At 38.6% G+C, this 15,831-nt stretch overlaps 1 protein-coding gene and 1 long non-coding RNA gene across 3 annotated transcripts in view; one reads left to right on the top strand and one right to left on the bottom strand.

Annotated features, from left to right (window-relative positions):
* Positions 1-1,339: 1,339 nt before the first annotated feature.
* Positions 1,340-12,368, top strand: LOC121109476. Its single transcript, XR_005847346.1, has 3 exons — positions 1,340-1,436; positions 11,024-11,125; positions 11,541-12,368. It is a non-coding gene; the product is annotated as an uncharacterized LOC121109476 (long non-coding RNA).
* Positions 2,298-15,831, bottom strand: part of GNAT3 (G protein subunit alpha transducin 3) — a 31,639-nt gene continuing 18,105 nt past the window's right edge. For both annotated transcript variants that reach the window (NM_001267811.2, NM_001397166.1), the window contains 5 exons: positions 12,355-12,512; positions 9,824-9,952; positions 5,414-5,543; positions 5,070-5,223; positions 2,298-3,955 (listed from right to left, as the gene is read on the bottom strand). In NM_001267811.2, the coding sequence (NP_001254740.1) occupies positions 3,765-3,955; positions 5,070-5,223; positions 5,414-5,543; positions 9,824-9,952; positions 12,355-12,512 (762 nt within the window). In that variant the 3' untranslated portion in view covers positions 2,298-3,764. The remainder of the gene's footprint in view (positions 3,956-5,069; positions 5,224-5,413; positions 5,544-9,823; positions 9,953-12,354; positions 12,513-15,831) is intronic.

Below are 15,831 nucleotides of genomic sequence, written 5' to 3'. Positions count from 1 at the left end.
CTGAAACAAAGCTACAAGCTGGCTGAGACTAGTCCACATAAAACCTGACAAGCTCTCAGGACTGTGTTAACTTAATACAAAGCCTGTGGCTTGTTATCAGCAACAGCAATACTGCATTTACCTGGGGCTACACAGGACAGTCTAAGGTAGAGTAGAAATTTCAAGGGATCCAGTCCTGTTTTCTTTTAACCATTTAATGATCAATTTTGCATCTCTGAAATACACAGCGTTTAGACTGAAGTTTAGGGTGAGAGCTGAAGATAAGTTTGGAGTTTGGACATGAACATTTTCGAGAAATCTAAATTCTCAGTGAATCACTGAGAACTCTGAGAAAAATGGAAAGGACAAATAGATTGGAATACTGCTTCATCTTCTGTCATTCACATCTCAAGGACCAGACCTGATTTCTAGTTAGAATAGGTTTAAGCTAGGAATGGGGTTAGAACCTGGGAAACTATAGGCTGAGAAGCCCAGTTTCCCGCTGCATCTTATAGGTCATTTGGAGTAGGGAAAGGGATTAGTGTTATCTTCACCAGAACTGTTCTCTTAACTCTTTGTTGGTTCCTGTCTCATGTCCACCTTTACATTTTGGGATGAGGTAGGACAGAGACCAGAATTACAATTCAGGTTTTGGAAAGCACAGGATCACAGGCCCAGGTTCTACTGATGGCAAAAACACAAAAAGCACATTGTAAATTAAAGTTTTCCCTCTTCCTCCTCCCTCCAAAATACAGCTTGTTTATTGCAGTCATCCTTCTATCTCATGTATTGATCTTGCCTGGAAATTCAGAGTCGGTGTCACTGTGTGTTGACAGACAGGATAGGCTTTAGCACTAAGAGTGCCTGTCAGCAATCTGGCATTGCTAACCGTGTGTCAGTGCCTGAATTCAGGTGCTCGGAGACTCTGAAGTGAATTTGGAGATACTTAGTGGACTCGGGCACTTAGTGTATGGGCCAGCCTGTGAGCAGCCCAGGTCTCTGCCGAGATGACCCAGCTCCAGAAAGTACAGGTGTACCGGGCTGCACCCACACTGTATGAGCTGTCACATGCACACAGGCTATTCTCCTCTTCTTAAGTGGCTTAGTACACAGGCCTCTCTGTAAATTAAGAATAAAGACAAAAACTGCCAACAGGACACTGAACTCTTCCTCCCTGCGCTTTCCCTGCCTGCCTGAGCCAAGAAAGGATTGAGTCAGAAGAAAGCAGAGGCGGCGTCGGCCAAACAGTACCACAGGGGCCGGAGGCCTGGGTCCGAGTGGTCCCCTACGGTGCCGCAGCGGTGTTGTGGCGCGCCCTGGCGGCCGCGCCTGGCGCCGTTCACGCCTGCGGGCGGGAAGAGGGGGGGCGGAGGGGTCGCCATGCCGGCCGCTCCACTCGGCGGCGCGGCACCAGAGGCGGCGTGAAATCGCATTGAGGCCGTCCCGTCAGCCTTTAGGTAGGGCTGTGACCGGCACGGAGCTCGAGGTGATCTGTTCACAATTCGGGCACCTTAGGCTCCTCTGGTATAATCACTATAATCACTAATCCATATTTTTAACTCTGAGTTGTTTTCTGTTAACTTGATTTTCTAAATCCCCCTTGAGCAGATGCAGGAATCCCCGAGCCTGTCTGGTGTGGTGACCGCATTGCCCCAGTGCGGGTTGTCAGTTGTCACCGCCTCCTTTGGCAAAGTGCGAACCAATGTGCCGCAGCAGTTGTCGACGGCATAAATAACACCCTTAAAAGTGAGAATGAAGTGATTATTTGGGGTTTAGCCACCTGTTCTAATTGATCTGGCACCAATGTGTGGAGTGGGATGCGCAGTTCCAGCCAGCAGCGCTCCCCAGCTGTGCTGTGTCTGGGATCACTGGCTTCACTGGGAGATCTTTGGGCCCGGGGATGGCTGGGCTCAAAATAAACCTCTTCCTGAGGTAAACACATCGGTGAGTTTGCACCCACAGTCATTTCTCTTGGAGGATCACCAAGCACTGTGCTCGTGTATCACTGGTTTGGCAGAAACTCAGGTTAAGGATTGAAAAATGAACAGGTCACACCAATCACCACGTGCCAAGTATTTTGTTTCTACCAGTGGTCAGCCTACCTTCTAAATGTGTGATGTAGGATACTCAATCTGTACAGTTTTATATTTATCAGCTTTCAGCCTGCAGTGTGAGGTCCATCTGATTCTAAGGTGTTTGCTTGAAGAAAATGTTTGAGAGATGTGTTTGCTCATGGGTTTGTTTCTTAGAGATCTTGACCTTTATTACTCCATTAGGACCTCCAGAAATTAATGTTGATGCCACCACAGTTCAAACTGTTCATTTAAAATGAGATTTATTGCTGGAAATGAAACCAGAAACCTTACCACTGGAAATCCATTATTTTCAGTACAAACAAGGAATTAATCAAGTGAAGCATTACAGATCAGGCAGTAATAGAAATCCAGACAGTACAAATTGTATCTTAGTCATGTGCTGGTTCAGGACAGCTCTCTGCACAACTCTAGCTAAGGCTTTGTGCACATGATTTTCAAAATCAAGCATGGAAAGTCTGCCCTTTAGCTTGGCAAATATCTGTCAAGGTGCTGCTCCATGAACCAAAGCCTAATAATGACTCTTGAAATGTCTTTAATGGAAGGTGTTTGGGTTTTTTTTTTAACCATTATTTATCATATTTCAGAAGTAAGTGTTGCTCTGAGACAAAATTCCAAAAATATGTTTAATATATTTAGAAAGAAGGCCGGTTTTGTTTACCATAATTAATTTTTTTTTCTAGTTGAAGGCACGATAAATCAGAGGGAGATGGATGGGAGCAGTTCTTCATTAGCAATTAATTTGCACAGATAATAAATAGATCTCTGCATCAAAGTGTTGCAAATGTGCTTTGCCCTGGGGACAGGAGCATCTCATCTGCTCTGCCCTGGTAGAAATGACTACAGATGTCACTGGAAAGGTGCTCAGCTGAATAACTATTAATTACTGTTTTGATTGTTTAAGTCAAGTATTGTTAAAAAATGTTTCAGCTTGCCTTTATGGTATATGCAGAAACTGACAGTTACTGTAATATTTATTTCTCTCTCAGAGATTCCAGAAACTTACCTGCTATCTGCCTCCATCTTACTTTCCTGTCCCCCAGCAACAGGATAGCAGCCTTTACAAATTTCACATATGTGCAGCTTTTAGGTGTGTGTCCCTCAGCAATTCTATCAAAACTCTGTTATTAAACACCCAGATTTGCACTGCTCTTTGTTGTACGCCAGTCAAGTCTGGGAGTTTGGTTCTGTTAAGTTAATGGAATGTCATGTCATTTTTTTCTTGTTAATGCAACGTGGAAACATGAGTAGTGAATGGAAATTACCTGATGATAGTATTTTAATGTTATTATTTTCTTTTTTAATGCCTTAAGCTTGTCAGTTACCTAATAGCTGTTTGGTATTATCCTTTTAAGCCCTCTCACTGGAAAACACAGGATACTGAAGTATGAATTTCCTGAGAGCTACTGATTACCTACAAAACATACTGTTTGAGATAGGAATGTCCCTTTGATTCATGTATCAGTCACTAGCATCTCTGTGGAGCAGGAGCATGTTTTTCAATCTTATGATGCACAGAAAGTCAGTGTAGTTTTGCAATACCCTGGCAGTACCCTGGGCTTCAACTCACAACTAACAAAAGCCTAATTGATATTATTTCATTCCTAATGAGTTTTATTTCAGTTAGCAAGAAGAATGAAGAGAAGAAAGTGTACAGACATGGAACAGGGCTACAAGTCAGGGAATGAATGGCTAGAAAAGCCCACAATCTTTCAGATTTTCTTTGATTATTATATCTGTGACTGCATCAAAAACAAACTTGACATTCTGGGTGTCTGTGGCACAGGTCAGGTGACAATATATCTCCTTATCTTCTTTCCTTATGTTCAAGTCTAGGAATTGTTTCTTGATATAATTCCCAGCATCTTCAAATGTATTTAGTCCTAGTGAAGACAGAGAAGACACATATCAACTTTTTTGTTTGTTTTTGTGATGTAGGAATGAGGCATTAGGTATGAGGAGTTTGTATCTATACTGCCCATCCAAATTTAAATTGCAATTCCTAACCAAAAATCCTCATTTCTTAAGTGAAATGCTCACAAGTGAGTAGGACACCATTAAGGACTTTAGAAAGAGAGCAGAAAGTGAGACAAACAGGATAAGAAAGGAGGGACCATAAATTCTGGGAGAGTTAGATACATAATTTGCTGCTGTTTGGCAGTACATTGTTAGAGCAACTGCAGGTTTAAACATGGGTACTGGAACTCAGTGTAGGTCCAGAGAAGAATGAGACATCTAGAAGCAGGCTGTAGTATAGGGGCCCTGCTGGCTCCCGTGTGTCTATGAAGGTAAAGTGACATTGCTCCATGGACTCCAGCACAGTGTTTGATTCTCCCAGTGAAGCAGTGGGCAATTTTAGGTCCCTATATTGACAGATTCTCAAAAAAAGAAGTGAAGCAGCTCTTTGTCAGGAAGTCCACACAACCTGTCTTCCAGTAATAAAATTTATTGATGTATGCTTTATTTCAGGTACTCCCTATCTGAAATACAGGAGGTTAATACTAAAATGCTGGTAGCATTTGTTTTTATTCTGGCACTTTCTCACATAGCTGCATGTATTCTCTTGCATTAGTTTGAAACAGCTGTCATTCTCTTTTTCCAGTAGATACCATTATGACATACAAAAAGAGACAGAATTCCTTGGAAATGGTTTTCCAAACAGGGTCAAAAAGACCTGGTTTAAGTATGTGAGGGATAAACTTCTACTGAAATGTGAATTGTTTTTCTTATACAAGACATCAGACATTTGAAACTTCTAGTTGTCCCAGATTCCTCTATTTACAGTGGAGAGAAATAAGCATCTCCAGAGACAGCTGACCCCAACCTAAGTACCCTGAGTAGGTGAGATAAATTCCGATGTCATTCCCTTTCCTTTCTTTTGAGAGAAAGGCTAGATGTTCAGGCAAGATGCTTAGCCTTTAAATGGCTATCTATAGGTGACCTGAATCAAAATCTCAATCATTTTAATATATTTTCTTCTGAAAACCCCAAACTTACCATTGTATTCAGGAAAGCAGATGTTCAGATGAACTTTTGCTATTTTCTCTTGAAAGAGATCTTTTTTGTTTAGAAACAGCACGATGGAAGTGGTTGCAAAGCACCTGTGGTTGCAGATGCTGTTGAACAGCTGAAGGCTTTCATGCATTCTGTTCTGTTGTGATGCAAAAGGTGAACATCAAATCTTAACCCGTATGTAAATTTACTGTAATACTCTTCACTGACAAGAACCCATACAGCATAATAGCCTTTAAATTGTTATAAGGGAACGGGAACAATTCTGATAAGCCATCAGGGAATGCATTAAAACCAAGCATCAAAAAGGATTGTTTCTTCTGACTCACCACTTCTTTATCTTCCACCAGAACCATGTCATAGGCACTGAGTGCAGCACAGAATATGATGCAGGTCACTCCCTCAAAGCAATGAATCCACTTTTTTCTCTCTGATCGCTGTCCACCCACATCAAACATCCTGTGCAGAAACAAAATAACATATGTACAATGTGAAGCACTGACTTATTAGGATGTCGTTGCACTGCTGATGTGCAGAGTGCAACTAGAGAGGGATGACAATCAAACATCCATTTTGACAAAATAGATATTTGTTGGTCTATTTCCATCTCAACAAGAGAATTATGTGTTATTTATGGCTTCATATGTAAAGACTTAAATATCTGCACAAAGCAGACAGATACTCCTCTCTGTTGAGGAACTGGGGACTCTTCACAAGAGCTGAAGGCAGGACTCAGCTCTGCAGGCAAGGATTTTTCAGGATAGAATTCATACATGAAACATTCACAAAAGACTCTTAGAACAATGATCGTGTGTTTATGGAATTGCTTGTGATGAACTGACACACTCATCAGTAAGGCATATATGATTGGAAGGCAGCCACTGTTTGATCTACCAGTTATGCCTCATTGGCTGGTGTAATTTTATATTTAGTCATCGATTCATTGTCCTTGTGTGATCATTTAGGTACTGTGTAACCAGCAGTCTGTGTTTATGTGTAGAGGTCTCTGCCTTACCCATCTCATTTAGTTGCTGTTTAAGCAGTAATTCATGGGGAACATAAATTCATTCATTCGTAGAGAACGAAATGCAGACTTGTCCTTCCCTGCATTACTTTACCCCAGCTTTTGCCAGAAATCACTGCCTTTGGGTAGAATTGTATAAACCTTTTATAGACTTTTTGTATGGGTTCCAAAACTAACTGAGCATCCCTAGTTTTGAGCTTCAGTAGAATACAGTCTAGTGCCTAATATAGATCAACCTTCTGTCAAAATTAGTATTGTTTTTCTTAGCATTAGATTTTAAAATTACTACTTATATTTGCAGTTTTACAATGGTAAGGAATCAGTCTTTTGCTTCACTATTTTCCTCTGTACAAAATGAGCATTTTTCAAGTGCATTGGCAAGGAGAAACAATATGGTAGGAGTCAGAAGTCTGATTCCTTGTGTGCATGACAGTTTTTCCCTGTTCAGTATGTTGTTGAGTTTAACCTGTTAAACCTAATCCTCTCATACATTATCCATTCATTTAAGAAACTGTATTGGGTCTTACACTTTGAATGTATCTCCTGCATTGTCTAAAATTAAACAGAATTCATTTTTTCTAGCAATGGAAATTGATTCAGTATGAGAAAATGAAGTCAGTAGTAATCAGAGAAAGAGAAATTTATTACATAGAACACATTTTTTTGCAATATATCAATCCTCTTTCCTTCACCATCAGCAATACATCAAGTTTATTATCATTTTTTCGTCGTTCTTTGAAGAAATGAAATCCTTCCCAATTCTAGTGATGAATGACTTGGTTAGCTGAGAAGCAGTTAGAGAAAACAATGTTTTTAGTACATTTCATCTCCTTGATCTTTGTGTGTCTACAAATGTGGATTATTAGGAAATCAGGAAGCTGTTTTGTAACAAGATTCTGTTAACAATGATATCCTTCCAACCACATCTTCCCTGAGTTCAGTAGGGTAAATTGAGTGAGATCAACATAAATATCTTGACAAAATCTTGACTTTTGGTTATGATTGGATCCCAAAAGTCAACTGCCACTTTTGGTCTCCCTTGGTTGTTGGTATGAAACTCTGAAATCAGGGACACGGGAAAGAAAGAAACTACAAAATTTAATCTTTGGTGAAGTTTTACAAGCAAATGTTATCATACAAGTCTGTACTCCCTTCCTGCAAGCTTTTAGCATATGGCCCTGTGAATATTCATGAGTAGTCAAGTTAAAATAGTAAAAAATCAGGTCCAGAGGCAATGCTTATGGACAGTTTTTATTGTACTAAGCTTAGCTTGCTTAGTTCTTCCCTGGTCAGTCCAGAACTTAACATGTAAAGCTGAAGTCATGCCATGAGTGGTATATTTCTGATGTTAACTTATTATTTTATCAAGATAGGCTAAGATAGTCCTGAAAATTCTGCATTTTCCTAGTACTACTCATGGAAAATTGAGCCAATCCAGGTATGAGACTAGTTATCTATTCATTTGTGCCAGCAGTATGTACTGTGAGACCTGAAGGCTAAAATAAAGCTTGCCTGATTTCAGCAAGACTCTTCCTAGCTCTTCAATGGATATTACAGCAGGAGAGGACCCATGGAGATTGATCTCCTTTTAAAAAATTTCAGTGTATTCTCACTTCTGGAAATCAAAGTCAATTAATGAAAGAAATTAAAGACAACAGGAAAGATAAATTTTGTTAAAACAACAACACAATGACTAAGAAAATAGCAAATAAAAAGTCATGTTTCCTGCGGAACTGCAGTACTGAGATATTCAGACTTTTACAGCACAAAGTATTTTCTGCCTCACTGAGTTCAGAAGAGGGTAAAAACTTCAGTGAATAAGGCATCTGTTCATGATTTTGTTTTTATCCATGTTTGGCTTGTGACCCCAAGCCTCTCAGAAGTACATCAGCTAAAACTCATTCTGAACACTGAAGTGTCCCTCCCTTTATAGATGTTTCTATGGCACTTATCTAACTAAGTGCAGAGTCATCAGGATCTCCCAGCTGTTTTGCATTGCTCTGGCAATGCAAACTAGCTGTAACTGGCTGGTTAAAATGAATTTATTGCTGTTCTGCATCCCTGTAGATGAACAAAACTCTCAGAATGTTTTGTACTGACTTCATATTACTTAAGTCATAAAACCATCAATTAATTTTCTCTCAGAATTCTACTGTGATGCAAAAAAGGCACTAAATAGAGACTTTTTTTTCTGGTGTATGTTTTCAATGTCATTAGGAGTTTCTTCCTTGTTTACAGGCATTCAGATAGGAATCTTATTTTCAGTTGTGCTACATTTCATCTGGACCTAGACACAATTCTAATATTTTATTCTGACTGGTAGTATTCATCTCATAGAGGGTTTGCAGACTGATAATTTTGTTCTCCTCCTGACTTAGTTTTTTTATCTTGCATAAAATATTGCTGTAACTGTATAGATGCTCAGATTTCCAGTGTACAAAGCATTCTGAAATACATTAATCAGAGAAAAAAGGAACGGTGTGTTTATGATATTATACTATCGCATTTGCAATTCACTCATGAATTAGGAGGAAGAAGGTTCTTCACTAGAAGGCAGTGGTCATGGAACAGGCTGCCCAGGGCAGTGAGCACAGCCCCAAGCTGCCAGAGTTCAAGGAGCTTTTGGATGATGCTCTCAGATGTAGAGTTTGATTTTTGGGTAGTCCTGTGTGAAGTTGATGATTGTTGTAGGTCCCTTCAACTTGTCCTATTCTATGATTTTATGAAGGCAGTTTCCAGAGGTGGCCTATTTATTGGTGATGATAATTTTCTTCTGGTACATCTATTTTAGGGTCTTATTTGTACATATAATCTCATCTCAGTTATGTCAAAGCATCTGTGTGGTTAGGTTAGATACTTTGGGAGATGTTTAACTGGCACAAAAGAAAAAAGTAAGCCCTCTGAAAAGTGTAAAAAATATAATCCTGATACTTCCTACAACTGTCTCTACAGACATTTTCTTGTCTAGTCTATGTTCCGTAATGCACACTGCAGCCTTTAAACTAAGAATTAAATGGAATTCAATCCATAGAGAAATGTGGGGTTATAGAACACTGAAATAATCACAATTTATTCAAATATATTTTAACATGGAATTATGGTTTTAGTTTGTTCACCAAGAGTAATTAAATATTGAGTATCTGAAAATGTCTTTTTTTTTCAGTCAAATTTCTTAGAGAAGTTAATTTTGAGGAATTTTTTTTTCTGAACATTTTGCTTTTCATCTTAAAAGAGAATGACGGCATGCATGGTAATGCTGAAATTATCCACAGGACATATTATTTTTTTTTGCCAACAGTAATGTATTCCATTGTTAAGAGCAGTTATTTCTGTTCCCAGAAGAGGAGAGTGAAAGGTTGAGAATGCATGCAAATTAGTAGTCATCAAATATTTTGCATGCTCTTCAGGACTTTTAGTTAGGCAAATTTCATAAATGTCACAAGCAATTATTCAAGTGGCAGAATACAAGTAATGCTTTGTAAACACTTACACATGTAAAACATCCTTTTAGAACCTGGTATTCTGAGATCCCCTAGTAACAGTCCATTATATACTTAAAGTCGGAGTGCCGATACTAAAATATCTTCTTTGGCACTTACAAAAATAAGATTCAAGAATATCACAGTTGGATTAGTAATAATATAATCAGTGTCTTTGAATAAAAAATATCTCAAAAGGTAAAGCCACACAAGCCTGACAAATGTATCTTTCGTACCTGAAGTTCAAATCCTTGAAGGAAAACTGAGTCTCAATAATCCCAGTTGTTTTCACTCGGGAGTGCAAAACATCTTGCTCACTAGGCACGTAGTCAGGCATTGCTAGCCTATCCAAATCATTGAGGTAACTAAGGAGAGTAAAAAGAAATGGTGATTGGTGAAATCAAAGGGTGAACCGAGCATGACATATTCACTAGTCCATTCATATTGAGCTCCTTCTAAATATTTTCTGTAAATTACACGCTTAAATAAAATACTGTTGTTTTTTATACAACCTTTATCCACAATCTAGATTTTTAAAATATTACATATATTAAATGTCATCAATTTAGTTGTATATAATAAACATATTTCTAAGAATTGAAGGTCAGGAAAATTCATGTTTTTCTCCGGGATGCTAAAAAACACCTTGTTAGGAAAGGGATTTTGTCCGTTTGATTTCAGTAAATGAAAATTAGTGCCACAGGGGAAGAAAAACTGCATCTTCATAACAGACTGACTAGAAATATTGTAGCATATCAAACCATTCTCTTGTAATGATATCTTCCTTCCCAAATGAAAGAGAAGGCAGAAGAGTTTGAAGTAAGTCACAGTTGAGGGCTAGTTTCCCCCTCGTTAGGGGTTTGTTTGACAAGTTTACAAGAGGAGGGTTCATGACATTTAAAAATAAATATTTTTGTAATAAAAGACAGATGTTTCAACCAAGCTGAGAACCCATGAGGTTAACAGTCTCACAGCTCCCTGGAAAAGAGTGGATTATCTGGTTTTGTGTCTAGCATACAGATATAAAATCAGCATGGAATGAGAATCTGAACCAGATCTTTGAAGCCAGTTCTTGGCCTTCCCCCAGCCTTTCTCCATTCTCATCCAGGGAGAAGAAACTTTCTACAAATGGCCAAACAGAATCTACAAATGTTACTGACTGATCTAGGAAGCAATAAAAGTTGGTTTTTATTCGACAAAAGGAAAAGAAGAGGCGATAAGCGAGTGGTTTCTTGACTACTAACCTTTGTAGCTACTGACACTCAAGTAATGAAGTAAAATAAAAGCAAGACACCACATAGCAAGAGTTGAAACACTTTAAAGCTGTTTCACTGTCTCACTCGGCACCTTTCTTTCTGTAGTGTGTGTCTTGTCTTGTCAAAGAAAACACAGACTCTCTACTGTTTGTTAGTATTCATTTTTTTTTTCTTCTACAGTACAGTCTGCTCAGCTTGAAGTTTTGCTGTTCATCTTAACCAGAAAAGTACCAAAACAAGGCTCATAGCTTGCCATTCTTGTCTGCAATATGTAATACATCTGTAAGTAAAAACAAAAACAAAACCACTTCCATTTATGTATTTAAAGATATGGTGGTGTATGGTCATAAAGACCATACAATTCAGCTGATCCAAGTGCAATTGCAAGTTAATAATCTAATTAATAGAGCAAGAGACATCTTTAGATTCTTCCCACCACTGTAAATAGCCCCAGGGAGGGCACTTCTGGCTAACTCTCCAACGACAGAATGGAGAGCTGGCCAGTAGATTAGTCTAATGCAAAATCAGGCTCACGTTAGCACATTTTCTGTGTATAGGTGCCTTGCTGAAATGGTCTGAAGATAAGAATGCTGAGGAATTTTTTTTTTCTTCTTGATATATCCCTCCTATTCTCTAAAATTGGCAAGTTATTACTAACCAGAATCAGGCGGACTCTGACCATGCTTTCTTCTGCCAGGCGGAACTAGCACCTCATACCTCGGGCAGTTTCCCTGTGCAGGTGCCTTCATCCAGCAGGAGGAGCTGCGGGAGCAGCAAAGGCTCAAGCTGCAGCTCTTGGAATGGACCTGAGATGGAAGAGCACCCTTCTCCAGGGCCAGGGTCAGATTTCTGCACTCTAGGACAATCTTCTGACAGTCATCTGACAATCATCATGCAATCATCTGTGCAGTCATCTGTGCACTGTCTAAGTCCATAGAGGATTACTGATCCCCAGCTGGATCCTGACCCTCCATGAAGTCGGAGCTGAGCAGCACTAGTCTCTGTTTATGTGCCTGCCACCTGCCAGGACTCAGACAGCGAACTGGAGCCATCAGGCATTGCAGACTGAGATGGATGCTGGGATGCTAATAGCCCAGGGACCACCAGGGCATGCAGCCAGATTTCTTTAAAGAAAACTTATGGTTTTTGCTGGACTTATGTTTAACTGCTTGAAATCTTGACTGTATTAAAGTACAGCTTTAGTTAAAGCCTAGGCGGTTTCAATTCACTTTTTCCTCCATTTTGTTAATCCTATTATTAGGGGCAACAGACATTTTTAGAAACAAAAAGTCAAGAAGACGCACAGAATTGAGTTATTTAGTTTTGCTTGCTTTCCTCAGTTGAATGTCTCAGATACATTATTAACAGATCAGCAAAAGCCTCATTCTTTCTTAGGTTAATGAGCAATAATCATAGATTACTCTACACTTGTGGAAAAGTTCTAATTGCAAGAATCCTGTGCTGCTGCAGTAATAGCCAGGTGCCCAACACCCTCAGGCTGTGTCACTTACTAGGCTGCCGAGTCATTGAGCTCATATTCTGATGCCCTTGCAAAGCATGCCTGGATCCCACCGTCTTTCCACAGTTGTTTGATGAGTTCAACCAGCTCAGAAGACATGTTGCTATCATCCAGATTTGTTTCCATGTCACAGAGTTTCCTTTCATCTTCCTAAGAAGAAATTTCAGTAAATATTGTGGAGGCATACTGTATCTTCTTTCTGGGCATGCTTGGTTTACAAGGAATTGCAGTGTTAGGGAAATTTCTCATTTTCATAGTTTTTTCCACATAACTGTACTCACTTATGCATCCTTTTACAAGTTCACTTTCCATTAGTTAGTGCAAAAGTTAGACTCAAATTGTGAGACGGAGTTTTTTGCTTTTTACTGTTTTCTTTTATTCACACAAGGGCTCGGCTTCATCTCTCCGTAGGTGTTCACAGAAGGTCCAATTTTGAAGGAAGGCTTTTATTTTAAGACAGAATAGCAAATCAGCTAAAACTAAATGTAAAAGGGTAGGCGTATTATGTGACCATATTAGGGCAGAAATATATAGTTAATATAATTATGAATATATTTGGGAGAAGAATTTTCTAGTTCTACAACACAGTGAGAAAAGAGACAAAGGAAGTATAAATAGCAAATGCATTTCCTATTTATTTTTGTTCGTTTCTTTGATTTTATTTTCTTTTTCTCCCTAGGAGAAGAAGAAACCTGAAAAATTCTGAATATTTTGTATGTATTCTCTAACTTCTTCCTTTTGCAGTCATTCCAAAAAATCTTCACACAATTTGTTACATTAAAAATATTTCTTTTCAGTAATTAATGCACTACAAATAAAAAATATGATTAAAATAGAGTCAAGCAGTGGGCAATTATAGACCATAATTCCTTCCCAGCTGTAAAGTAGACAACTGAAGCAACTTGCAGACAACAATTGCAAAAGTAGAAATGAATTCTGACAGACCCTATTTTGTCAGGGAGTGTGTTTTATTCGAAGGTGGAAATCAACTTCACAATAATTTATAACAAATTATTTTAGGGATGTGATGCATTTTTTACATTTCCCTAGAAGTTGTAGTCTGTAGAAATGTTGTGAAAATCAGAGACTGATCAAAAGAAAAGGATAGAAGGTTTTCTAAAATAGTGGTGAAATTAAGTTAACATACAGATATAATATAACATGCCCCATCCCTGGAGGCATTCAAGGCCAGGCTGGCTGTGGCTCTGGGCAGCCTGGTCTGGTGGTTGGCAACCCTGCACATAGCAGGGGGATTGAAACTAGATGATCACTGTGGTCCTTTTCAACCCAGGCCATTCTATGATTCTATGATATAAGGTGGAAAAATAGAAACTTAGTTTTGTTTAAAAGAAAAAAAGAGAACAGTACAATTGCCCTTGTACTTTCAAATACCCCACAAACAAACAGCTTCATTCTACAGCCCCATCCTACAGGTCAGTGCTGTGATCAGCAGATCTGACTCATTATTTCTTGTGTATGCAGCTTCATTTGTCTTCAGAGCTGCTGTCTGGAGTGCACACATGTTCAGCTTCAAGATAAGAATTGACAAGTTCTTACCTTGATGATATCACATATCATTTAATGTTTATAACTGTTCTCCTGCAATGCCGAAACTGTTGGTTGAGTAGTGTATAATGAGAAGCCTTGAGCTCATTGGTTATTATGCAAGAGGTTGCAGCGGTGGATTTTGTTTCTTACGTCAAAAAGGAAGATAACAGCAGAGTCTATCATAGCCCTGGTTTATATAATGTATTGTTTGTCTCTGCTACTTAGACAATACAATTTAAACGTTAAAAACAGATTGCAATGGGGGAAAAAACAACAACAACAACAACAACAACAACAATACAAAACAAAGAAATGAAGCAAAAAAACCCTCTGAGAAAACAAACAAAAGAAGAAGCAATAAATAAATAAATAAATAACCCCAAGCTTCTCTCCCCAGATCAGGTGCTGTTCAAAACTGTTTGTTTAGGCACTTTCAGTATCACAGAGTGGTTTTTACAGGCAGCCCTGGAACGTGGCAAACCCACTGCTTTCAGCACTCAAGATAAGCTCAGTCAGTGCCTCAGTGACTTTAGTCAGATAATTCTGGACCAGAACTCAGCAAGAACAAAGTCCAACTGAAATCAAGCTTTGTATCTAAACAGTTCAAACTTATGTATATGTAACAGTTTTACAGAAAAAGCAAGCTAGTTTTCCATTTGGAAGAAGGGGTAATGTTTAGTAAATGTGAGTGAAATTTCCTGAATCTTTAAAACTTGGAGCCAGATTGCTCTTCTGTGATTCTAGGGAAATAGAGACAAGGCAAATGCTTTATACAGGTGTAGTTGACTAGAGGCCTGTTCTGCCAATGGCAGTGAAAATAAGGGAGGACTTACTGTGCTGTAAGTGATAAACTCACAAAATCTGTATTCTTGGCATTTGGTTTGTATGATGCTAAGAAATGAACTGTGCCTATCTAAAAATAAATAAATAAATAAAAAAGAAATTTTAAAAATCAATTATTTGTTCTCCAATCTGTGAAATCCCTTGGAAATAATTTCCGTGAAGTTAGCATAGATTTTTGGAAGAAGCTTTATAGGATCTGCTTGCAGTGATCTTCTAACTTCAATTTTATTAAAATAAATGCATGCAAGGAAAAAAAGTTTTATATCCCTTTTACACAGCAGTAGTTCACACATGGGTATTTGTCAAACTAGCTTTGGGCTTCCTTTCATATTTTAATTTTCTTGTTGAAAATTGAATCTTTATGTTGCTGCTTACAGTGCGGATAGCGGTAGTCTCCTAGGAGCAAGCAGTGGATACTTGATGTATGTTCATTTCTGAGAAACTGCTCCATGGTCAACTCATGAAACAATGACTTCTCCATAAAGGAACAAGTAATTCCAGGAAATTCTCAACTTGGACACTGGACAAAAAGCTCTATAGTTTAATAATAAATAGTTAATATCTGCAACTATCTATTTGTTCCATGAGAAGAAAACCCTGGAAAAAGAGGATGAAGTAAGAGAGGCCTATCCAACCCTAAGGACATTGAACAAACACTTGTCTAATATGGACAAAAGTAAAGTGAATATAAATTCAAAATTTTCTTCTTTTCAATCACTTATGTCTTCATATAGTTTAGACACACTGTTTTTGAACAGTCAGCATGGATTTACCAAGAGCAAATTTCACGTAACTAACTTGTTTGTCTTCTACAGTAAAATTCAGTTTGTGATTAAGAGGAGAAGCAGAGGATGTTGCATGTATTGGTTTTAGCAAGGCCTTTGACATCTTTGCTAATAATGCTCTTATAACCACACTGGATTGAAGAAATGATCAATAAGGTTGGTGGAAAATTTATTAGAACATCCTTCTTGTGTTCAAGGCCCCAGACTTGGACACAGTACTCCATTTGGGGCCTCACAAGGGCAGAATAGAGGGGGACAATCACCTCTCCTGCCCTGCTGGCCACCCCTCTTCC

Source organism: Gallus gallus, chromosome 1 (assembly GCF_016699485.2).
Source record: "Gallus gallus isolate bGalGal1 chromosome 1, bGalGal1.mat.broiler.GRCg7b, whole genome shotgun sequence".
Lineage (NCBI taxonomy): Eukaryota > Metazoa > Chordata > Aves > Galliformes > Phasianidae > Gallus > Gallus gallus.
The sequence above is the reverse complement of the archived record's forward strand: the minus strand, read 5'-3'. Positions and strand labels throughout refer to the sequence as shown.